The sequence below is a fragment of the Phacochoerus africanus genome, chromosome 2 (genome assembly GCF_016906955.1).
Source record: "Phacochoerus africanus isolate WHEZ1 chromosome 2, ROS_Pafr_v1, whole genome shotgun sequence".
Taxonomy (NCBI): domain Eukaryota; kingdom Metazoa; phylum Chordata; class Mammalia; order Artiodactyla; family Suidae; genus Phacochoerus; species Phacochoerus africanus.
Genome location: NC_062545.1, coordinates 259,101,546 through 259,127,663, shown reverse-complemented (window position 1 = coordinate 259,127,663; position 26,118 = coordinate 259,101,546). Strand labels below are relative to the sequence as shown.

Sequence of the window (26,118 nt, the reverse complement as noted above, 5' to 3'; positions counted from 1 at the left end):
AGACCCCTAGCCTGGGAACATCCACAGGCCATGGGTATGGCCCTAGGAAAAGGCAAAAAGACAAAAGAAAAAATCTATGTGGATACTGATTTGAAAAAAAGATCACTGAGAAATATTAGGTGAAAATGCATACCTCATAACAGTGTATAGAGTAATTCTATGTGAATTCGTTGTGAAAAAATTATTTAAAATATGTATGTATAATAAAACAGTAAATTTTTATTATATATAATATAGATCTCTAAATGCATTAAAAAACCTACAAGAATATGTAATCATTAACCAGCATGACCACTGAAACAGAAAGTAAGGATATGTGTGGAGTAGGAAATGAATAATGTCTAATTTTTTATAACAATACATTTATTCACAGTGTGTGTGCATGTGTACATGTGTAGTCCCGTGTGTGTGTGTGTGTGTGTGTGTGTGTGTGTGTGTGTGAAGAGGGAGAGCTCGTCACAGTAAATCATTTCTCATATTTTCTGGGAACCTTTTGGAATAAATGGATGGAACTAGACTTTATTGAGTACTTACCATCTTATTCTGCACATTTATACAACTCATTTGATCTGTACCGCAACTTTATTAAGAAATAATTGCATATATTTAACAGATGCAAAAAGAAAAGAGAATAGACTCGCCCAAGGCACTAGGACAGGCCTCCTTCCAAGAACTTCCCAGTACTTTGGTCAGGAGCATGTAAGCACTGGAAACACAATCAGCGCATCAGTGCAATACACCCGGGTTTAGAGGAAAGCAAGGACAGAGTGATGGCTTGCTTCAGACATGAGACATTCTTGACTTTTCAGTAAAGTGATCTTGGTCATGTTTTCAGCTCTGCCTGCTTACTTCCCACCTTCAGTTGGGTTCTATGTCTCTAGTATCTGCTACCTGTTCCTGCAACCTGGATACATTTTCTTCCCAAACCATGTTACAGACCCTCTCCCTTCACCCACATAAGTCTTTTTCCATTTGGATTCAGTAGCTCCTCACTTCATCCCATGGAAAAAAGACAGATAAGAGACTGCCTGCTTTCTCCTGCCTCCAGCCAGCACAGCCCAACCAGGGTCATATCATGCAGATAGAAACAACTGGATTTGGAATAGACAAGAGTAGAGAAATATGCCTTTGTTGCTAAACAGACCTCATTTTGAATGCCAGCTTTGCCACTTACTCACAGTGTGACATGCTTTATTTCTTGGCTCCTCCTTTTGTTTCTCTGTAAAACAGGAATGGTGATACTACCTTTTTCAGGGGTAGAAAATAAACACCCAAAGTGCCTAGTTGATGGCATATGCTCAGTGAGTAAACACCACCATTACAACCACTCTATAATTATTTTAAGTAGAGTGTAATTTGTAATTGTTTATGCAGTCAGTGTATCATGGGAGCTCAAAGCAGCCTAGTGAACTAATGTAGGGAAGGAGTATCTACTTCCTTTTACAGATGAGGAAACTGCAGACCAAAGACATAAAGTGACTTGTCTGGCCTCACATACATCTCAAGGAATAGAGATGACATTTTACAGCTATCTTCAGTTGTGCATCCCATTCTCTTGTGTGTCTTATTTACCATGTACACCCAACCCCCAGTGCCTAGCAAAGGACCATGAATAAGCAGACACTCAAAGAATCCCAATTTCTGAATTGCATTTTTCATAAGCTAGGAACCCCTGCTGTCCCTTCCCCCGATTCCAACCCCATGCTTCTCAAACAGATTTCTTTCCCACTGTAAACATTCCAAAATTGCAAATTTTTTTTTTTCTTTCCAGACCTCATTCAAGTGCCTGTTGGGTCTACACAGGAGCCCATCCTAGCCTCAAAGGCGTATCAAAGGCCCTTCTGCTGTCAGGATTGGGTAGTTAGAGGCCAACAGAGGCTGCTAACATTCCTAATTGAACTGAAGTTCTGGCAACCTCTCCATGCGCTGTCCGTGGTCCTGTAAGGATCACCTCTGAGTGGCAAGGGCAATAAAAATCTTGTTTTTGCTACAATCTTCAACCTTGGCCGACAGATACACTGGGAATAGATTCTGGTTTGAGAAACTAGTTGATAATTCCCTGTGAATTGCTCTGTCATGCTTTTTAAAGTCTGTGTGTTCATGGAAAACAGTTTTTAAATTTGCTTTGTGCGTGGATGTGCTCTCTGGCTTCCCCCTTGACTCCTCCAAAATGTCACAAATGACTTTCCCTGAATTTACCAATTTGCAGGATTAATGTGCTTTTCTCTAGACACCTGTGCCCTAGATAGATTCCAGCCAGAATAGATGTTTCCATTCCTAAACTCTGACCTGTTTTGCAGGCAAAGGAGGCCTTGGTTTTAGGTCACCCCCAATGGGGGCATCCGGCATGCGGAGCTAACTCTTGGCTCTGTTTTATCATGCAGTTGCGTGGAGGAGTACAAGCTGGCTCCTGATGGAAAATCCTGCCTAATGCTCTCAGATGTCTGCGAGGGCCCCAAGTGTCTCAAAGCTGACTCCAAATTCAACGACACCCTGTTTGGAGAGATGCTACATGGTTACAACAATCGGACCCAGCATGTGAACCAAGGTCAAGTCTTCCAGATGACCTTTAGGTATGGGGTAGACACTTCACTTCACTGATCACATCACTGACCCAAAATCTGGGCAGGGGGAGGAAACCACGGGCACCATAGAGTAGAGGTCTGTTGGACTGGCCAGCGTCTCCCCAAGCTCAGAGATACACCTTCCCATGAAGTGTTCCAAGTCAGCAAAATCCACTCCTTAAAGCTCCTTTTCCATTGACCTAGCCTTTATTTATCCCACCACCCCATTTTCTAACTCTATCTACATATTAAATTCAAGTGCAGTTAATGGGATTTTTAATGTAATTAATCTTTCAGTCTATTCAAAAATAAGTATCTTATGTAGGCTATTCAGGCAGCTCAAAAATAAAGCCATTTAATGGACTAGAAAATAAAATTCCCATCACCCAGAAATAGGCAAAATTGACATTTTCTTAAACATTCTTAAAACACCTTTCTCTCTCTTTCCTTCTCTATCTATATGTCAGTATGCACACACACAAACATACCAACTCTCAGTAAAGCTTTTCCAAAGTTGCTCTTTTTGCTCATCAATGTGTCAAAGACCTCTTTCCCTGTTAAAAAACACAAAGGCACATAAAAATTTGAAAGATGGGAATAGCCTCATTTGAGAATAAATAGAACAGGGACTGGGTTGGCCAAATTGTGTGAGGGTTAGACATGCAGTCTAAGTGTGAAAGTCTTTGTGGGAGAGTTGAAAAAACCAAGGCTGTTCTATCTGGACAAGAGGGGCCTTGGGTGGGATTTATTCATGCCTCAAAATCTGGAAACCATAAAACGTCAGGATGAGAAGAATGGTTCCATGTATAAGAAATGATTGTCTTTTTAGAAAACTGTACTTTTAGACAGTTTTGGATGAAAGCATAGTAGGATATTATCACAAAGAAGGGTTCTTCCTGCCATTTGAGATGATGTCAGCAGAAGTCAGAACTGGTAAGAAACACCACCATATACTCATTCTCACCCCATCATCTAATGAATAATAATTGTGATTGCTGTAGGAGTGGTGATAATGGCTACTGTTTATTAAGAAATACTCTATGTCAAGCTCTTTTCAAAGTGTTTCGATGATGATGATGATAGCTGCTACGATTAATTCAGCACAAGCTGTGAGCTTTCTGAGCACTTTCTATCCACTACTTTATGCCATCCTCACAATAACCTTGTGAAGCAGCAGCGGTTCTCATCCCCTTTATCCATGTGACAAGCGGTGATGTTACCTGACTTTCCCCAACCCCCCTTCTAGGAAGTGAAAGAGCCGGAAGAATGTCATGGTAGCTTCATGATTAAAACTCTTTGACACCAGGGCCTTCATTTCACAATTGAAATGTCAACAGGAGGGAGGTAAAGTGACTTTTTCAAGGTCGTCATCTAGTGCCAGGGAGCATGAGGATTCAGATGTGTATCTGGCTGATTCCAAAGCCCTGCTCTTGTCTCCTAACCCAAAGTACCTTATCATGTTCATTTTATAGGACTTCAATGAAAATGTGAATTCTCTAAAACTGTTCATCAATGCTGTTACCTTTTGCATCTACCATGTCCCAGATACCATGCTTGTCACTTGGGATGCAATGAGAAATGAGATAAAAATGGCTCCATGCTGCTGTAGTGCTTAGACATGGGGCGTGTGTATGGGGTGTGTGTTTGTGTGTTTGTGTGTGTGTTTGTGTGTGTGTAATCTTAAGTACTTAATTTGTGGCAGGTATTATGAAGTAAAGATGCAATGTTCCAGGAAATCAGTTAACAGTGGGATCTCATTTAGTTGGATTAAAGTGTGCGTGCTAGAGGGGTACATCTATTGGTTTAGAAAGCAATCACTTTCTAAACCACTGCTTTCCAGATGAAGTCTTATTTAACTAATACCTGGAAGATGAGTGGGAGTTAGCATCAGAAAAGGTTTCATGCAGAAGCAGATGTTCTAAGAAGGAAAAGAACTTGGTTGGCTTCAGGAAATGGAAACAGCCTGGAGTGGCAGAAGCTGAGCACGTAAGGGAGGAATGGTGGGAAGTAAAGCCAGTGCAGTAATCGGAAGATCGTGGCGGGGTGGCAAAGGGGGGGAAGGTCTTGCAATCCAAGTCTTTATTCTAGTAGCAAAGGGGAGAACTCTGAAATGGTTAAAATAGGGGGGTATGTCATGATTGCATTGCGTTTCTTGACTTCATGGTAGCTGGGTGGGAAGTCTATTTCAATGAGAGTAGAATGGGAAATGGGTTCCATTCGTGTCTGTTACGGACCCTCTGTGAAAATGTTAGTGGCTGCAATCAGAATGATGGGAACAAGATTGAGAAAGGAGATTTGGGGAGATAGTTGAAAGGCGTGGTGGACAAGGGTCAGGGAGCAGTTGGAGACAAAAGGTAAGGTTGAAAGCAGGTTCAAGGGTAATAGAAGTGACTGGCAGCCACACAGCAATTTAATGCAGAGTCGAGTCCTCCAACTGCCAGTAAAATTTTTACTACCCAGATGCTCCAGCCAAGGCCAATGCTACTTTGTTAGAAAAACTCTGGGAGAAATTTGAAGACAATCTGGATGAACTACTTGATTCTGAGATTCTACAGTCCTGACTTTATATAATTTTAATAGTCTCTAAAACCCTATGTTGAGCATCAGGATGGATAAGATAATGCTCCATGGAATCCAAAGGAAAAAATAAATTGTCCCTTGTCTTTAAGAAAGGAATTTTATGGAGTTCCCATCATGATTCAGCAATAACAAACCCACTAGTATCCATGAGGATGCGGGTTCAATCCCTGGCCTCACTCAGTGGGTTAAGGATCCGGCGTTGTCATAAGCTGTGGTGTAGGTCTCAGACACGGCTCTGATATGGGGTTGCTGTGGCTGTGCCATAGGCCAGCCACAGCAACTCTGATTTGACCCCTAGCCTGGGAACTTCCATGTGGCACGGATGAGACCCTAAATAAAAAAGAAAGAAAAGAAAGGAATTTACAAGTTTGCAAGAAGACACACACACACACACACACACACAATTTGAAAAAATATGTATGAAAATTTAATTTGCAAAGCAGTGTTCCAAGGAATGCCAGTGATTTTCAGAGTTCCTATGTAAAGGCTTTTGAAAGAAAATTGAAAGAATGATACAGGGCTTCATAAAGAATGAAGCTTATGAACAGCAATTTGAAGAGATGGCAAAGAACAGAGCCTCTTGGGAAGAAGAAGAGCTATGAAGGCATTTTCCTATCCAGGGAGGAGTATGCAGAAGCCCAGACATATTGATAAGTGGTGGTGGGGGGGATATGGGGTGGGGTTAGGAAAACAAATTCCCAGATAGAGAGGCAGGCTCCCACTCCTAGCACCACCCATGGCAAGTATAGGGCTACTGCCTCATCTTTTAAAAGGGGTGTTTTATCAGATACCAGGCACTGTGATATGGACACATTGCATGTTTTATGTAGTTTGATTTCTCAGAGCAACCCTCAGACTGCCTGGCATGAGGTAAATGATCACATACAGTTCCCATTCTCAAGTGTGAAGATCAGCTTGGTCCAAAAGGATACACATTGAGTGGTAAGATGCTAGATCCTGAAGGGGCTTCATGGCATCCCAGGATCTCATTTACATGTGGGGGAAGGGACTTGACTAAGGTCACAAAGCACAGCCTTGCAGAGTCCGCCTATAAACTCGGATCTCCTGATTGCCCTGTGTGCTTGCCTTTCCACTACCGACAGACGCCTGGTTGGCGACAGAGAGCTTGGCTCCTTGAAGGCTGACCTGGGAGTCTCCTGGCTCAGACAGAATTTTAGCCCCATTGGGAATCCTCCTTCAGTCTCAAACACTCTGTTTATTGTTCCCAGATCCTAAATCTTGGGTTGTCTCTGCATAGCTTGGGTGGATCTGCCCTGATTTGCTCATGGAAGAGTAGAGTCAACAGACCACACTTTTCTCTTTTGACAACAGCCCCAAGATTTAGGGAGCTCTCCAGACTCGCATTACGTTAGAGTAGCCCATTTCACTTAAGCTCTCTTGTCCTCTGTTTCAGTTAAACTTTTTTTGCAATTATTTTTATCCCCAGACCATGTCACCTGGAGCCACACACTAAGGCAGTTAGTTGACTTCCCTCTGTGGGAAGGTGAGTGGCTTCTGATGAGTCTAAATTTATCTCTTTCAAGTCTCCCTTCCTAAGCCCCAGACAAGGGGGAGGCTGCAGCTTCTTTGTCCTTCAGGTGCCAGAAGGTAAGCCTGTAAGTTTTTCAGCATCAAAGGCTGTTGTCATTTCTCGCCTCCTTCTTCTTTCCCTCCCTCTTCCAAGTAATCACTGGACCAGCCCTCCTGAGTAACCAGCAGGCACCCCACCAGCCGTCCTGCCATATGCCTCCTTTCCTGACAACTGCCTGGACTGGGATTTTAAACTCTACCAGCTAAAGAATCTCCTGTGTGACAGCAACAACCCTGACTTGCACCCCCCCTGCCTCTGCCCAGATCCCCACTTCTGTCAGCATCTGCTGATGGAAGACATGTCTGCCTCTCATGTGCTCTCTTGAATCTCTGAAAGAGAAACCTGGATTTCTGCTTTATAAAAAACTTTGTGTTTTAAGTCTCCAAACTGGACAAACAGTTAAAGGTTAACTGGTTCAGCCCTGACCTCTTGTCGTACAGCTGGAGAAACTGAGGCCCACATGGACACATGGACTGAGCAGCTGCCTAAAATACTTAAAAAATTTTTTTATATTTTATTTTATAGTTGATTTACAATATTGTGCCAATTTCTGCTGTGCAGCAAGTGACCCAGTCATACACACACACACACACACACACACACACACACACACACACTCCTTTTCTTATATTATCTTCCATCATGGTCTATCTCAGGAGATTAGCTATAGTTCCCTGTGCTATACAGTAGGACCTTATTATTTATCCATTCTAAATGTAATAGTTTTCATTACTAACCCCAAATTTCCAGTCCATCCCACTCCCTCTCTCTCCCCCTTGGCAACGGCAAGTCAGTTTTCCATGTCTGCGAGTCTGTCATCATAAATAATCCATACTTTTTAAATGAGAAAACTGAAGCTCAGCAAGGTAAAGTGGCATCCAAGGTGCCATGTGCATTTGGTCTGAAACCATACGGTGCTCAAAGAGCAGGAAACCAAATAACAGCCCATCATCATCATTACACATGAAAATTCTATTTCAAGGTAGGAATTTCCCACATGTCTGCTTAGAACCAGAACTCAATACACATGAAATACACTAGTGCTTCTCAAACTCTAATGGGCATACAGAGAGCCAGGGCATCCTGCAGAAAATACAGGCTCTAGTTCAATGGGTTGTGGGTAAGACCTGAGACTCCGCATTTCAAATAAACTCCAAAGTCCGAGGACCAGCCTGAGTAGCAAATTATTTAACTGAGAACTTTATGCTAGATGTGAGCCCAGGTTAGGCCTGAGAATGGAGAAGCACCCCTCCATGTGCTGTTTGAAAGCAGCAAGTGAGTCCTGAGGACAGGGGTGCTAGGGCAGCATGGAGTCCCAAAGGAGTCTCCTCCTAGAGTGACGAAGCACAGAGAGTGCTTCAGATTTGCAGCAGCCAGGGCAGACAGTGCCGTCCAGTGGGCCTCTAGTGAATCATGTACAATTTCTTCTCTGCATCCATTCATCTGCTCTGCCCACAGCTGGGTATGAGGACACTGAGCATCAGTGCCAATGGGGGAGGCACTTACCTGACTCCAGTGTCCTGAGGCCACAGCTGGGTGCCAGGATCAAAGCCTCCTCTACAGAACCTTACTGCAATCACAGCCATCATTGGATGCTGTGGAAAGTCCTCTCCAGTGGAGAGCTGGGCTGCAGGCTGCATTAGGTCAAAGGTGGAAAGGCTGACTCCTCGAAATGAGTGAGCAGTCCTTTTGGGAGGGGTCATTGGCCTGAGAGAAGCTTTATTTATTTACTTATTTATTTATGGCCACACCTGAAGCATGTGGAAGTTCCCAGGCTAGGGGTCAAATCTGAGCTGTACCTGCCTGCTTATGTCACGGCCACAACAACACCAGATCCAAGCCGCATCTGCAAGCTGCGCCACAGTTTGTTACAATGCTGGATCCTTAACCCACTGAGCGAGGCCAGGGATGGAACCCCCATCCTTACAGATACTGTGTCAGGTTCCTAACCTACTGAGCCACAGTGGGAACCCCAAGTTTTATTATTCTTAAGCGCTGAGACAAAAATTTCCTACTATCAACCCTCATTAGTTAAATTGGGGACAGAAAGAAAATAGTAAAATTAAGACCTAGTGAAAGATGGCTTTTATTTATTTATTTTTATGAGGAACAGAGAATTACAGTCCATTTTTAAATGAGCCCTCGCTAATCTCCCTCACTGATTATGGTAGGAGAAGAAAGAAAAATAGCCTCTTTGTTTTTTTAAAAACAGCTTAATCTCAATGTTCACATCTCTGAATATAACAAACATGGCCATTGCATGAGGAAAACAAATTATACACAGCATATTTTGAATGTTCTTCAACTAACCTGGAGATGCATCTCTAGTCTGCAAAAGTTTGAAAACAACAAGAGCAACCAGGTCCATTCTTCTGCCCAGCCCTACTCCTTTTGGTTGTTTTTAATTTTCTATCTTCAAAGTCCCTGACTATGTTCTTTTTCTCAGAGGGGAAAACCCTATCGGAATTACTGAGGCATCTGAAGAAAAGATAATTTTTAAGGAACCACAGTTTCATTACACTCAAATGCTGGCAGTAACTCAGGCTGGTCTAAGTGCTCAGAAGGAAAAGTCCATAGGGAACCTTCGGAGCAGATAAGGATAGATTGTAATTAGCACAGTAATTGTAATTAGCAGAGCAATTGTAATTAGCACAGTGATTGTTTGTTCATAATGGGTGCTTCCAAAGTGACTCCAGGCAGTTTGTTCTCTTAAGTATCTTCTGCCATTTCCCTGTGATCTTGTTTACCCTGCTAAGGTACTAATGTGCTTAGCAATCTCTTTTATAAATAAACACTCCAAAGGTGCAAGCCAGCCCAGCCCCTGGCCAGGCATTATATGTCCTTAATTAATGGAGTCCACAGCACTGAGAATTTACTATATTTGCATTAGGCTAAGGCAATGTTTATATATTACTCTCTGAAGAAATCATACTCTCAAGTTATTTGTTATTTTTATTGTTGCCCTGTGAATTACAAGAGGGAGTGGAGTGATGTCACAGGACTGCTCTTGAGATTGGAGGTTCCAGTCTTGGCTTTACCACTGGTTCTTATTTTTGATGTATTGAGCATTGGGGATACAAAGATAGAGATAGGCAATATCCCTCTCTTATGTAGATGGAATATAGGCCCAGTCTTGGTCAGGTAAGCGGCAGGGAAGGCTTCCTAAAAGAGATGCTGACTCAAACCTGGAAGGTGTGATGAACAGATAGGTAGATGGGAGAGTGCTCCAGGCAAGTAAGAGCACAGAGCACCTGCAGACACGAACATCACAGTGGATCATGAAGAGGGTAAGGGGATGGGATGGTGGAAATAAACCGTAATGCAGGATGGACCTTCAATCAGGAAGGGTTATTTAAGCATCGCAGTAATGGGGCCATTACTGGCTGTAAGACTCTGCATGGTCTTCTAACCTTTCTGAGCCCAGTTTGCTCATCACTAAATCGGGGAACATAATAATACCAATTCCCACAGGAGAATTATGGTGGGGAGGGAGAAGGAATGAGAAAAGTCAGGTTAAAATGTTCTGTAAAGTGTAAAGACGTGCAAATGTTTGTGACATTTTCCTAACATGAATCTGAGCATCTGTGAGATACCTCTTACTCTGAAATTTTGTGCTGGAGTGTACATCCTGGCGCATTTGAGATCATGTGATTTGCAAATTCACTTTCTTTGTATTCCTTCCAGAGAAATGAAAAAGTAAGTCTATTCTAGGCTCACATTACTAAGCCTACGCACGTGTATCAAGAAAATTAATTTTTAGGGAAATATTTCCATTTCAGGGAGATGCCCTGAATAGAAATGTATTTAGTAACAATTCTAATGAAAGAAGTGATCACAGTTTATTAGATATGAGTTAATACAGAAAGCTCCAAGGGCAGTGGCTGGGGTTTTATGTAACATCACCACTGAGTAATTGCTATTAATGATAATCTAGTGGAACACCTCAAAGGTGGCTTTGAAGAGTCCAAAATGAGCATTTATTTTTATGTCTTATAAGATCCTCCGAGGAGCCCATTAAGTGGGCAATTAATTAGCAGGCATGAGCCAGGAGCCTATGATGCAGGCATTTGGGTACCCCAGTGCTGGTTCCTTTAGTGCACCCCCAACCACTTTGAAAGAACCTTAACCCCTGAATCTGCCGGCCACTTCTCCATCCTCCGTGAAGGCCCTGTTCTGGTGCTCTCTGTGACCTTGGAGCTATTTAGCATGTTTTGGATTCTTTCTAGAGTAGAATGAAAGAAACAGGATAAAGGGCTTGGTCTTCCTTCCTATTTCATATTTCCTAGAACTAAATTTACACCAATTCTCTGTTAATTACCAAACTACTTCTAAGGAGTTACTAAGGGCTCATCCACTGGAAATATACAAGCCTAGAAGACACAAGCATCTTGCAGCAAAAGAGGTAGAAACCTAGCTTGAAATTAAACTAAGTTGCAATTACATTCTCCTTCAGCCTTGTGATTCACCCAATAAATATACATTGAGTATTTATTATGTGCCAGGTTCTGGAGATGCAAGCTGAGCAAGACTCACAGAGTCAAACACTGGTGTAAAGGGGGAAAGAATCAACTTCTTTTTGGTATTATCTAAGTTTGTGTTCCTTCTATTTTTTTTTTTTCCTTTTTCAAGGAACCGTGAGTCATCTCTTTGAAATGTAACCATTAATAGAGAGTACAGAGAAAATATAATTGGAAATTCAGGAACCCCTGCACTGTGTGGGACATATTCCATTGGTCTCCCTCCTGCTGAAGTCCCAGTACTTTTCTACTCAGTCAGCCCAGGCTTAAAAACCCTCCTGCCCTTTGTTTCAATAGAATTGAGTTCAGACCCCTCTCCCCTATTTACATAATCTTGAATAAAGTCAGTTATTGAGGTTACTTTGGTTTTTACCTAATGTCCTTTTCTGGGGGGATCCAGAATCTTATCCAGGGCTCTGTCAAAGCAAAATTATATTGACCAATAATGTCAAACGGTCAAGGAAGACTTTATTCATGGCTATCGCAATAAGGGGAGAGATGACTGGACTCAGTTCCATGGCAACAAAGAGTTTTTAGGACTGGGCTATGGGAGTGGAAACGTCCTAGAGGACTTCAGGAGGAGGTAGACCAATGAGATATGACCCGCAAAGAGCAGCCGATTGCTCAATTTGCAAATGTATTTCTCTGCTTTCTTCACTGACAATTGCATTCAAAGAGATGGCTCCCAGGTCGTTGAGAAAGACATTCCTGGGTTATAAAACTGGCACGAGGCTTTTAAAAAGATTTACATATTACAGGGCAGAGAAGGAATTTACAGTGACAAGCTGTCTAAAGGAAATGCTCTCAGAAAAGGAAGGTCAGGGACCTAGAGTTAGGAAGGAACCTGCTTGAAGTTTGGCCAAGCTGGGCAAACCTTCCGTTGGCTTAGTCACCATCTTGCCTTTAGTTGTCTGTCCCCTTAGGCTCCTCCTGGCTGTGACAGTTTGGTGAGCTTACTGTTTTAATTGATTTTTACAGGCCTTAAATTGATACAATTCAAGAACACAAACAGTATAAAAGACATCGAATAAGGAGTGGTACTCCCTTCTCTGTTTCTGTTAAAAATTTTTCCTACCTCCTTCCCACTTTTACTAGTATCTTGGGTATCTTTCCATTGTTTCTTCATGCAAATTCAAGCATATAGGATTAAATATAACCCTCCCTTCTCTCTCACAAAAGGTACATAAAATATACTGTTTCTAGCCACCCCCCGCCAACTTAGTTATCTCTCGTAAATACCTCTCCACAGACAATACATTTTTCGACAGTAACACAGAGAACATTCTAATGTTGGGGTCTGGGATCTCATGGGTGAATACCCCGCCACCATGGAAAAAGCATGGGCTGCAGGGAGATGGAGAAACCCGGGTTTCAGAAATATATGCTTCTACCTCTTGGGCTGTTGGGCATCACACAGGTGATGTCACCTTTCTTAGCCTAGTCTCTTCGCATGTAAAATCAGTGTCCTTATATCTCATTGTGCTGTTGTGAGAAAATGATGATAAGAAATAGAAAAAACAAAGTAAAAAAGGGAGTCCCCTTTATGACACAGCAGAAATGAACCCAACTAATATCCCTGAGGACATGGGTTTAATCCCTGGCCTCACTCAGTGGGTCAAGGATCCTGATTCTAGTGTTGCCATGAGCTGTGATGTAGGTCACAGATGCCACTGGCATCCCTTGTTGCTGTGGCTATGGCTGTGGCATAGACCAGCATCTGTAGCTCCAATTCGACCCCAACTTCCACATGCTGCAGGTGTGGCCTTAAAAAGCAAAAAAAGAAAAGAAAAGAAAAAAGAAAAAGAAATGTCGGCATTCCTGTTGTGGCTCAGTGGGTTAAGAACCCAACTAGTAACCGTGAGGATGCAAGTTCCATCCCTGGCCTCACACAGTGGGTTTGGGATCCGGTGTTGCCACATTCTAAGGCATAGATTGCAGATGTGGCTCAGATCTGGTGTTGCCTTGGTTGTGGCATAGGCCAGTGGCTGCACCTCCAATTCGACCTCTGGCCTGGGAGCTTCCATGTGCCATGGCCCTAAAAGGAAAATATAAATAAATAAATATAAGGAATGGGTCCTCATAAAAGTCCTAGTAAAAGTAACAGTAGTGGTAATAGTAACAGTAGTTATAATAATAGCACTGACAAACACTATAATACTTACCCCCCAGCAGGTACCACTGTATCTTCATTCAATCAAATTAAAACTATTGAGTACCAATTACATGCCACTCATGGTTCTAGGAAACCAGGACTACAACAGTGGACAAAACTCATAAAAACCCTGCCCTCATGAGTTATATTCTAGTGTGAGGGACCATCAGCAAATAAATATATGCTATGCCAAGTGTATACACTGTGGAGGAAAGCATGATAAAGGGTCTAGGGTGTGGTAGGCAGGGCATTCTATTTAATACAGGCCGGACAGGGAAGACCTCTTTGATAAGGCGACATGTGTGCAAAGATCTTAACAGCTGAAGGAGCAAGTCTTGCAAATATCCAGAGAAGAGCTTCCAGTCAGAGGGCACAGCAAGGTCACAGACCCTACACACATTCCATGAACACAGAGGAGCCCAGAGGGGGATGGAACCAAGTGAAAGAGCAGGCAAGTGGTAGGAGAAAAGGCTATAAGTAAAAAGGTAATGGATGTCAAGAGGGGCAGTGTGGCAACTTGTATCTGGTCCTATGAGTCGCGTGGGTACAGTACTTTGGATTTTACTCTGAGCAGGAAGAGTAAGTAGCCAGCGCACGATTTGAGCAGAAGAGGGCTATGATATCGCTCATATTTTTCAAAGACCATTCCATCTGGGGTGTGAAGAATAGACTTCAGCGGGAAGGGTGCAAGCAGGGAAAGCAGTGCCAAGTCTTTTGCAGTGGCCCAGGTAAAAGACCATGGAGCCTGGTTATAGGTGTCCACACGGCAAGAGGTGGGCATGTTCTGGGTGTATCCTTCAGGCATCACAACAGAATTTACTGATGAGGGAGAGGAAGGTGGGGGGGAAGGCAAGCCTGGCCCCCTGCTTTTAGCTTGAACAGTTGAACAGATGGACATGGCATTGACAGAGACAGGAAAGACCATGGTATCAGGAGGCATGAGGGAGGGAGTAGAAATAGAAACTTGTTTGTGACCATGTTAAAAAAAAAAATGAACTTGATTGTGGAAAATCCCAATCATTTAGAACAGTAGACAATAATGTAATAAAACCCTAGGTACTTATCACCCTGCTTCAGTCACCACAGTCTGGTGGTGTCGAATATATATATCCTCAGGGAGATGCGAGCAAGCCAGTTGGACATACATTCCGGCAGAAGAGAGACCAGACTTGAAATGCAAATTCCAGATTATTTAGCCTCTAGATGATATAAAAGAAATAAGAGGAGATAAGTTCAGCAGGGAGGAGCTGGAGAAGAGGGAAGAACCCAAGCCTTCCAACCAGGGGGCTCCCATGCCTGGAGGTCAGAGGGGTGAAGACCCGTCAGCACAGGAGGCTGGGGAGGAGCCCCCAGTAACATAAGAGGAGAACCCAGGGAGTAGCTGCACCTGTTTAAACCCATTCAGTTCTTACATTCGGTGTGACTTGGAGATGTGACACTCATTTTCTTAATGTCAGCCAGCTTGTAAATGGTAGAGCCAGGATTGGGGTGTAGGCGGTCTAGCTCCAAACCCATACTCAAATATACATCTTCCCCCCTCCCAATCCCTTCCACCACAGAGCCACACTTCCCACTCCTTTTAGAGCATCATGTTAGGCTGAGAGACTTGAGGGTGGAGGCAGCAGAGGAGAGGGAGACCGTTCTAGAAACAGCCACCTTAAAAATTAACTAACAACACAAGACATATGTGTGTGATCGGCCACCAAATTGCCTTAGTCAATAATTCAATGCTGCCTAATAATATTAATGATGATAATAATTTGTATTTACTGAGCATGGATGTGTGGGCCAGGTACTCTGTGAAGTGCTTCAAATGCTATGGCTTCTTTAATCTTCACAACAGGATTAGAGAGATAAGCCCATGTTATAGCCATTCTGCATATAAGGACACTGAGGTAACAGAGCTTAGAAAGTGGTGGTGAGGGATTTGATCTGTTCCACTGATGCGTTTATGATTGCATTATTCAGAAGGAACAGGGGGAAGGAAGGATGATACAGGCTTTGGGGTCAAGTAGGTGTAGGTTCAAATCCTAGCCGTCTGCAATGCAGGCTTGATCAGTTTAATCACCCAGACTCGGTTTCCTTATCCAGGAAAATGCAGTGAAAAAAAAAAATCCTTTGTCTGGATCCTCGTACTATTTTTTTTTTCCTCTGAAAAATACTAGAAACCTAAATTAAAGTAATATTTGTGTGATTCTTTATTTAATGTCCATCTTCCCTACTGAAATGAGACCTGGAACCATCCTTGAATGTTCATCACAATAAATCCCCAAGACCTGACAATGTGTCTGCATGACTAAGGTCTCAACAAATGGTGGCTGTAACTTAGAAGTTGATTTCTGTCTTTGAAGTCCATGAATAGTATATGAGATTTGTGGGTCAGAGTAGCTCTTACACCTGCCCGAGACTGGAACTTCCTTCAGTCATGGCGCTTTACACCCTGTGCTCCTTTATATTTCAGTGTTCTTCTGTGGTGCTGACACAGTAGCATAATTTAATGATGAGACTATGGCTTTAGACTCAGGCAGACCTGGAATTTAATTCCACATCTCTTGCTGTTACCTGTGTGACCTTGGTCAAATCACCTGACCTCTCTGATCTTCATTGTCCTTGTTGGTACCAGGTGATTATATTAACTGTCTCACTGGTCAGGTGGTTAAATAGTATGTGGGGTTTCAATCAACTGATCCGTGGTAGATTCTCAGTAATAGCTACTTATTTCCCCTTCTCACCCTCATGGTTGTTTGTATTCCCGGTGATGGAAAATATACAGGGCTTAAGGCATAGAAGGTGATTGACAAGTTAGAAGGTGGGAGGAAAGAAAAAAAGGAAGGAGTGAAGGAAAGAAAAAAAGATGGGAAAAGGAAGTCAGAAAAGGTTCTGTAAGCTTGTCATTAGGACTAATTTTTTAAAAAAAGAAATCATTTCATTCATTCATTGAAAAGATATGCTACACTTAATAAATTTAAAATTTTGTATTAAATTATAGTTTACAATGTTCTGTCAATTTCTGTCAATTCATACAGCAAAGTGACCCAGTTATACATATATATACATTCTTTGTCTCACACTGTCTTCCATCACGGTCTATCACAAGTGACTGGATATAGTTCTCTGTGCTATAGAGCAGGACCTCATTGCTTATCCATTCTAAGTGTAATAGTTTGCATCTACTAAACTCAAACTCCCAGTCCATCCCACTCCCTCTCCCTTGGCATCCACAAGTCTGTTCTCCATGTCTGTGAGTCTGTTCGGTAGATAGGGTCATTTGTCCCATATTGTAGATTCTAGATATAAGTGATAGCATATGGTATTTGTCTTTCTCTTTCTTTCTTTCTTTCTTTTTTTTTTGTCTTTTTATCTTTTCTAGGGCCACACCTGTGGCATATGGAGATTCCCAGGCTAGGGGTCTAATCGGAGCTGTAGCTGCCAGCCTACGCCACAGCCACAGCAACTTGGGATCTGAGCTACATCTGCTACCTACACCACAGCTCACGGCAACACTGGACCCTTAACCCACTGAGCAAGGCCAGGGATTGAACCTGCAACCTCATGGTTCCTAGTCGGACTCGTTAACCACTGAGCCACGACAGGAACTCCTGTCTTTCTCTTTCTGACTTACCTCACTCGGGATGAGAATCTCTAGTTGCATCCATGTTGCCGCAAATGGCATTATGATAAATTTTAGTTGCTATACTAATTGATGGTGATACGAAAAGAGCCAGACAGTGGCAGCATGTGCCTATATTTTCAGGGTAACCAGACATCCCAGTTTGACTAGGACAGTTCTAGTTTCTGTCTGTTGTCCCAGAATCCTATCTATATTAGCATTTATCTCAGATAAAAGTAACCAGGAGTAGATGATAAGGGATATAGTCACTCTGCCTACTGAGCTCATAGATAATCAAAGAAAGATGCTTATTCAGGTGAAATTCAGTCAAGTGGGTTGTGCATTGTGATGTTCAGAAGTCAGGGTGCTCTTAGACAAACATCTGGGACCCATATCAAGGGTTAGGAGTCCAGGTAAGCGCTCCTTGGGAAGTGATGTTCAGGATGAGACGTGAAGATGAATAAGAAGCAGGTGAAGGAGGCAGACTGTGGAGAACGGATGAGAGTTGATTTGGAGGGCATATTTTTCCAAATATAAAGACTTTTCAGAAAGCTTCAAGTATGTGGGGGACTCTGTCCTGGTCTTCATTCACTTAGTTGGTCCCTAAAGGGGAGAAGCACCTCTATGACTGTCTTTTCCATGGGTGGCGATCCCTAGAAAGATGAAGGAGGAATGGAAGTTTGTGGAACTTGCTCTCTTGGGTTGGCCCAAAGGGACCTGTCACAGAGGTGCCAGAAATGCGGAGAGAAGAATGCTGCTTCTCCCCAAAATTAGCTTTTCTTGAAAAGACAGAGGGGAAGCTTTTGTTCCAACAAAGTTATGTTAATATTGTCAAGTTGGTGCACTGGGTCGCTGAACTGGTACTTGGGGACTGTCACAATATTGATGGGAAGTTTGGCAAGTCAATTTTAAATGTGTCACTTCACTCTTCCATGACTTCTACTCCTTAATAAAACTCCACAGTGATTGTGGGCTCAGCTGACAGCCGGAGAGTGATCTTTGAATCTGAAGCCTGTGTGGAATGATTCTTTCTCCTCTCCCTTTCTGCTCCTGCCCCCTCCTTTTCTCCCTTTCCCAAATCCAATGTGAAGTGAGACAGTCCTCTTATAAAAGCAATCCCATTGTTGGGGGGCAGCATGAGGCCCGGGAAAGGGTACAGGCTTTGCAGCTGGACCAGCTGGGGGTTTGAATGCTGATTCTGCCACTTACTAGCTGTGTGACTCTGTAAAACCCACCGGAGGTATCTGATCCTCTGGTCCCTCTGGCTGTTGTCGTATGAAATAATACATGTCAAAGCACCTGCTACGATTTACCACCTGCTGGGTCCCTTTCTTCCCTTCAACAGTTTGCAGGAACGAACAATGACAGAATGCAGGTATCTGGCCTTGGCCTCAAATGACAAGTGAGCCAGAAGCTATCCCTCTCTATACACCTTTAATTGAGGCAGTGCTCAGAGGGCATCAAGAAACTCATGGAGGAATCAAAAGGAAGGGGATGATTAAAAATGTGCAGTGGTTTTGAGAGCCCCAATGAGTTTCTAATGAGCTTTTTGCTCAACAGACTAATAACAGGTCTAATAAAGCCCACCCCACTGGAGCTAAAACTTTCATTTTCTCCACACTCGAAAGACTGTTTTCTCTGCTGGGGCTCCTGAACTAGTGCACATTGCCAGGAACTTGTGTAAACACCCAAACAATACAGGCATGTCACATTCGCTCCCTGGCTCAGTTTTCTCTGGCTAGCATCCAGTCTACTCTAAGACAATCCAACACACCTACTCAGGTCCCCAGCTTTGATCCTGCCCCCTGCTTGTTCTTGAATTCAGTTGTTCCCTGTGTTTGAATCTGTAATTTCCTTATCAACTTTGACTTTCTTATTGTTCTGGCTATTATAGTCACTCCAGTATCGCCAGCCTTCCAGGACCCCACTGGTTAGGCTTGACTGCCTGGTGGTGAATCCTGCCCAACTGGCCTGCTCTTCCCTCCGCTCTATAAAGTACAGTTCCAGGCAGTGCGTGAATCCATTGTAGGGCATTGGGCATTCATTCTCTCGGTACTTATTTAACAAATATATTACAGCAAGTCCTATGTGAAGTCCTGGTATTTACAGAAGTAAATCAAACAGCTCACCGTCATGGTGGGGGCAGTGGGAATGAGGTCATCTAAAGGAAGATAGTGCAAGAAACCTGCAAAGATAGCCATGCTTGTCCTGTCTTGTAAGAGTCTTCTTTTTTGGGTGGGAGGCGGGGTGCAACCACGGCATATGGGAGTTCCCAGGCTAGGGGATGAATCAGAGCTGCAGCATCCAGCCTACACCTTAGCCACAGCAACACCAGATCTGAGTGGCATCCACAGCCTACACCACAGCTCACAGCAACATTGGATCCTTTAAACCACTGAGCGAAGCCAGTGTTCAAACCTACGTCCTCATGGATACCAGTCGGGTTCGTTACTGCTGAGCCATGATGGGAACTCCTCATAAGACTGTTGTAATGCTCTCTCTAGGACTCACTCCTAAGCCCCCCTTCAGTTACGATATTTCCTTTCCTCCCTTTGAAGGACAAACTGTCCTAAGTTTGAAACATGTAGCTCATAGTCTCCACTTCCTCTCTTTCCAATAGCTTCTCACACCTTTCCAATTTGATTCCTCCCACATCGCTCCCTAGAAAGGCTAGTCTAAACTAAGGTCACAGATGATATTACCAGTGAATGCAGCAGAGTGGTTAAGGGCCCATGCAGTAGAATGAGAATGCCTGGGCTCAGATCTCAACTGAATCTGTGTACTAAGTAAATTTGGTTTCATCAATTTTTAAAGGGAAGGGAGCATTCACATCAGATAATGCATGTGAACTGCTAGGTACAGAGTAGGCGTGCAGTTGTTATTACTTTTCCTTTCAACTTCACGCCTTCCTCTGACTCCCTTGCACCACCCTGATCACACAGCATTTGCAATAATATGTTTGTTTCTTTGTCTTTTGTTTAAATGTTTTTTAATGGCTGCACCCTGAAGCATTTGGAAGTTCCTGGACCAGGGAATCTGAGCCACAGCTGTGACCTATACTGCAGCTGTGCCAACGCCAGCTCCTTTAACCCACTGAACTGGATGGAACTCACACCTCTGCTGCAACCTGAGCTGCTGCAGTCAGATTCTTAACCGGATGTGTCACAGCAGGGATTCTTCTTTGTCTTCTTTACTGACTGGCTTGTGAACGTCTTAAGAGCAGAGACTGTATCTTCTGTGAATCAGTGGCTAAGGCAGATCCTGAGCATGTAAGCATTTGGTGGATTTTAAGGATAATCAAGAAGTGAATGAGGAGTTCCCATCATGACGCAGCAGAAATGAATCCAACTAGGAACCATGAGGTTGCGGGTTCAATCCCTAGCCTCACTCAGTGGGTTAAGTGAGGCTGGGAAATTATGTGGGGTGGGGTTCTTTTGTTACAAAGTTCTTAAATACCAACTTTATGTTTGTTTATTTACTCATTTATTTATTTATTTATTGTCTTTTTAGGGCCACACCCACGGCACATGGAGGATCCCAGGCTAGGCGTCTCATCAGGGCTACAGCTGCTGGCCTACACCACAGCCATAGCAACTCCAGATCGGAGCTGCTTCTGTGACCTACACCACAGCTCAGGGCAACACTGGATCCTTAACCCACTGAGCGAGGCCAGGGATCGAACCTGCAACCTCATGGTTCCTAGTCGGATTTGTTTCCACTGCACCACAATGGGGAACTCCTTAAATATTAGCTTTAAAGTGTAACTAGTTGGTATTTTTTATGTGTATAATAATAAAGAACAATAATTAGCCATGCCACTCCTACTGTGCCTAACACCTCGGAGTCTGATCTGCAACAGTTACGCTTTGATTTCTCTCTTGAGCTTCCCAAGTGCTTCAAGAGGAGGATGAGTAGAAGCCCTCACTCCTTCACTGTATATTCACTTAACCAGTAGTTTAGATTTAAGCCCTGTCTCCTAGAGGACTTTAGACAAGTAGCAATAAAATGCTATACAGTGAGATACTTAAAGTGGGAGGAGTATATTTTATTTTAAGTTGAATAACAACCTGAGTTTAGAACACTAATAACAGCACCATACGTGAGCCTGGGGAAAGTTTCAACAGTGGGGAGTATGCTGGGTTCTGCCTGCCTGTGAAAGGAGGGTTAGTCGGTTATCAGAGGAGAGAGATGGATGCGCCCTGCATCCTGAGACTCACTTTATCCCTGGCTTCTCACACAAGAATATTGGCCAATACCATGGAATACATCTTCAACAATTATTTTAGAAATCCCCAAATATTTTCTCCATGAACATTTTAAAAAAACCTTTTGGCATTAACTAGTAATACACATTGTAGGAAGAATAAGCATTATTTTAAAAATAAGTGGTTGCCTAAAGAAGTTAAAGAAATTCCTCCAGTCATAAAGCAAATCAAAGGAAGGCCAGATTTTAAATGCAACGTCTTTCAAATTATGTCTTTCCACCGTTCATTTCCCTCTTTGTTCTTAGATCTGTTTCCTCTACTTTGGCTTCCACGGTAGCTTCTTAAATTGTGGTGTTGTCTCTCTAGATCATTTCCTAGCATCACGGTGTAAGTGTTGGCCACTCAAGGTGTGGTTGCAAACCTGGGGGCTTATTAGAAATCCAGAATCCCCCCATTCCCGAGGAGGATCTGCTGCATCAGAATCTGCATTTTAATGAGACCTCCAGGTGAGTCCTGTGCAAATTCATATCACGAAAAACTGAGACAGAGCAATAGTTCTCAAAATGTGGTCCCTAGACTAGTAACATCAGCATCACCTGGGGACTTGGTGGCAATGCCAACTCAGGTCTCACTTGCTGAGTCAGAAAGTCTGGGAGTGGGACTCAGGGGTTTGTGCTTTAACAGCCTTCCCCAACCCACCTTTCACCCTACCCTGGCCCCTGGCAATTCTTATGCACACACATTTTGAGAAGACCATGACAGGGCACAGAGGAAATTACACCAGTCATTAGAATTCGACTCGCCTGGATTGGAACCTAGATACTTCCATTTCTATCTCTGTGGTCAGCCACTCCCTCTCTAACCCTAGAGGCAAAATTATGACAACGACAGTTTATGACCATGAAGATGATGGTGATGACATCTGCCCCATAGGGAGACTGTGATCACCAAATTGTCTGTAAAACATCCTTTTCTCCGGATGCCCTGGAGTCTTCCCCTGATTTAAAGATGTCTGCCTTGCTGCCTGGGATCCCAATGGCTTTTCAGATAACTCCCTTCCAGACCACAGATGGGGGTGAGAAGGTCTCTGTCCCTGGCCCTTGGAACAGCACCTGATGGCTCCGTTCTTCAACCAGATTTGATAACAGTCTCATCCACACAATGCAGCTTGAATCAGAGGCAATTTGAATTAATTTGGTAAGTTGAACATCACATGCAACACTATTCAATATTTTGCTGGAGCTCAGATCTGCAACCTTTACTACATCTCCTTCATCCACTAATTTTGTAATTTTGTCAGGAAAAGCTATCAAGTTGTCCAGGATGATTTGTTCTGCATGAACCTCCAGTGCTGCGTATCACTCACTATTCCATTATCTCTCGAATGCTTACAGATTTTCTCTGGGCACATTTGTCCAATTATTTCACTAAATATTGACACCAGGCTTACTAGACAGTGATTTTCAGGATTACCTCTCATTAACCTCCTTGGAAGACCAGTTCTGCTTTTGGTCAGTTTCACTGCCATCATTCCCCAACCTCCTGCCTCCTTCTGCACAGACCCACTACTCCTCCTGGGTGGGCATTCCCTGTTATTTGACATGGATAGCAGTTATATTATTCTTTGACCCCTTACAACCCAATGCTCCAATAATCAAGGCCATATTATGTATAGAATCAGAGGAGGCTGGAGGTGAAAACAGCCTTATAGAGGAAGCATGTTGTGGGGAAAGAGCCAAGGCATACTTGGATTGCAAACCTGGCTTCTTCACTCAAATGTTTCTTTACCTGGGACAGGTGACCATCTCTCTCTGAGCTTAAGTAAACCTTGAGGGGGATTACTGAAAGAATTAAATCAGACAGACGCTTTATCTTCTCAGCACTGTGCCTGCTGGGAAATTGGTGCCTTGTTAATGGTAGCCCCCTTCACCTATAACTTATCTAATGCCCTCCCTCTATGATGAAAGGTATAGGAGTTCCCATTGTGCCTCTGCAGGTTAAGGACCCGATGTTGTCTGTGAGGATGCAGGTTCAATCCCTGACTTTGTTCAGTAGGTTAAGGATCCAGAGTTGCTGCAAGCTTCAGCGTAGGTCACAGATGTGTGCCTCCGGTCTAGTGTTGCTGTGGCTGTAGTGTAGGCTGGCAACTGAAGCTCTGATTTGACTCCTGGCCTGAGTAGTTCCATATGCTGCAAGTGTGGATGTTAAAAAAGGTTGGGGGGGAGGGGAGAATAGATCTAGGAAAGTGATATTGAAAAGATTACAAGATTACAAATATTAGAACAGGAATCCCACAGGAGACACATCTTTGAGTCCTTGTTCAGTGTAAGTCAAGGAACCCTTAGTTCCTTCATTCCTTCTTGTTAATTATCTGCAGGGGCATGCAACCCCATGCAAGGATCACAGTTTGTCCAGTAGAATGTGGGCTACATCTCTATCCCCATTCACCCTACAACGGGGCACCTTTGTACAGTGCACAACCTGTACAACCATATCTAGAGAACTTGCATCTTTTCTTGTGCCCCAAATATGAGATTTTAGTCTCTTCCAGCTCTGGGATTCTCTGACCTGTCCTTCTTTTTAAGATGTCAAATATGCCTGAGGTCCTGTTTTGTTTTCTTATTTGATTGTTTGTTTCTTTGCTCTTCTAGATAGGATGTTGGGTGGAGGAAAGATAAGCAGGTCTCTACGGGTATCTTATATAACTGCTGTAGCAAAACAAACATAAAAAATGGGTCCACATTAAATTAATTTCATTGATTTTTTTCCCCTTCTTCTCTTTTGAGAGTGTGGAGGTTGTAATTGGGCCGTTTATTATCTGCTGCTGAGGGACTCAGTAGAACCAGCATCTCTGGGGCCTCGAGCTCCTTGTTTACATATCACCCTTCAGAACCTGATAACCGATAGTCCTCCTTTCCAGTCTGAATCCCATTCCATTCCCTTTTATTATGTGTCCCCACAATTCTATTACCTGCTCTCAGTGTCAGTGACTCAGACACAGTGGCTGCAGTAATGATGGCTTTCAGAGCTCATCTAATGACGCAGGCACTGAGGTGTCTCCAGACCCAACAGCCGGCTGAATCTCAATTTAGCAGGATTTGAGACCGTGGTGTCATGCATTATGCATGAGCGCACCCGCCTTCTGTGTGTACGAAGCTTGTGAGTTTGTCGGAAGAAGAATAGAGGGTGAGCATTTACTCCCAAGCCCCTGCGTATTGCTGGTCACCAGGAGGAAAATGAGATGTCTGATCATGCAGAGTGTTGGCTGGGAGATTGGCAGGAGGAAAGGGAAGGATACATTCGTAAATGTGAAGGAGTGTAGCCTTTGCTAGGAAGACGGTACTGCAGACTGGTTAGGAGATGGTCTCTGGGGTGTGAAGGCTTGGGATCCATCCTACCACAGCAGTTTACTGGCTGGGTCACCTAAGGCTGAGGAATTAAGACTCAGCTTCCTTATCTCCATAATGGGATCATAATCCCCTGAGGGGATTAAATGGAATAATGCAAGCAAAGCTCTTTGTCCTGTGCCCAGCAGCATAGAAAGTGCTCAATTAATGTGAGCTATTATTAATGATTACTCCCCCTGCCTGAAGGAAGCTTTTATCTCCAGACTCCACTCCCATACAACCTACCGGGTAGACACAGGACACTGCTGCTCGGAGGATGTGACTTGGTCACTGTACAGAGTAGAGGACATTAGAAATAATGGATGTGGATTCCTGTCCCAGTGCTTCCTCGAGGTCGTTGGGTAACCTTAGGTGGGCCCCTTTCTGATCTTGGTCTCCAACCTCTTCACCCACAAGTGAGAGGTCAAAGGAGATCAGACTACATCTCTTGGAGGGGCCTGGAATCTTCAGGAGAGCCTCAGAAATCCCTTCCAGAGAGAACAGACGGGGGGCTGGAGAGGACTCTAACTAGTATCTGTGCCATGTGTGGGAGTCCTGAACATAGATTCTGCTGCACATCAACAAAGGACATGTGAGAAACACTGTTCTAGTAGATACTAATGTCTTTATAGTTTTGATGGCCCATGACTCTACAATTTCTTTGTGGAAGGAACCAGACAAGCAGAGGGAACAATGACCGCTCTCTTAAACTGTAAGAGATAGTTATTCTGGGGATGTTGAGCTAGTTTGGGGACAAGGCATGTCTTAAAAGTGTGGGAACAGCCTGAGGCTGTCTCTCTAGGCTAGAGATCTGGTTCTGTAGGAATGGGGAATGGATTTGAAACTGACAGCATTTGTGACTTGTACCTAGCCAGAACCCAGATTGGGACTTGAACCCCTGTCCCAGGACGCAAACCCAGCCTAAATCTAGATTGGGACTTGAATCCAAGGTTTTTCACTCACCCAGTGTCTGGACTTAGCAAAGTTCAGGTTCTTAGTGCCTCAGTGCAGGAAGAATTCAGCAAGAGACAAAGTGATAGGCAAGAAATAGATTTATTAAGATAGGATGCTTGTGAGAGATGCAAGTGGGCAGGCACGGAGGCTCTGCCCCGACGAGTAGGTGGGCTATATTTTTATAATCCAAGGGAAATGGTGGGAAAAGACTGCCTCTTCCTCTTTCTTCCAGTAGTAGCTCCTCCTTGGTATTCAGTAACCCTATAAGGTCAAACTAGGACTGTCCTGGTACCTATTCAAATAAGCAGAAGGGTGGTCCTTAAACTCCTGCCCTTGGTCTGAACCTGAATGCAGGCCTCACCCCATCCCCCACCCAATGACCTGAGGGGTATCTCGCGCCTCCACTAGTCAAGCAAGCCTGCCTCATTCTGATGGCCCTCTCGAACAATTATTAATTTACAGGGGTCTCCCAAAGTTCCCTAAGGTTTCCCTCTCTATCTATGGTCCCTTATTAGGACTTCTACAGCTACCTGTGTAACTATCCTACTCCATCGCTATC

General features: G+C 43.6%; 1 protein-coding gene across 3 annotated transcripts in view; it reads left to right on the top strand.

The window, feature by feature from the left end:
• ASTN2 (astrotactin 2) overlaps positions 1-26,118 on the top strand; it is a 912,080-nt gene that overhangs the window by 573,545 nt on the left and 312,417 nt on the right. For all 3 annotated transcript variants that reach the window (XM_047768264.1, XM_047768263.1, XM_047768262.1), the window contains one exon: positions 2,385-2,573. In XM_047768264.1, the coding sequence (XP_047624220.1) occupies positions 2,385-2,573 (189 nt within the window). The remainder of the gene's footprint in view (positions 1-2,384; positions 2,574-26,118) is intronic.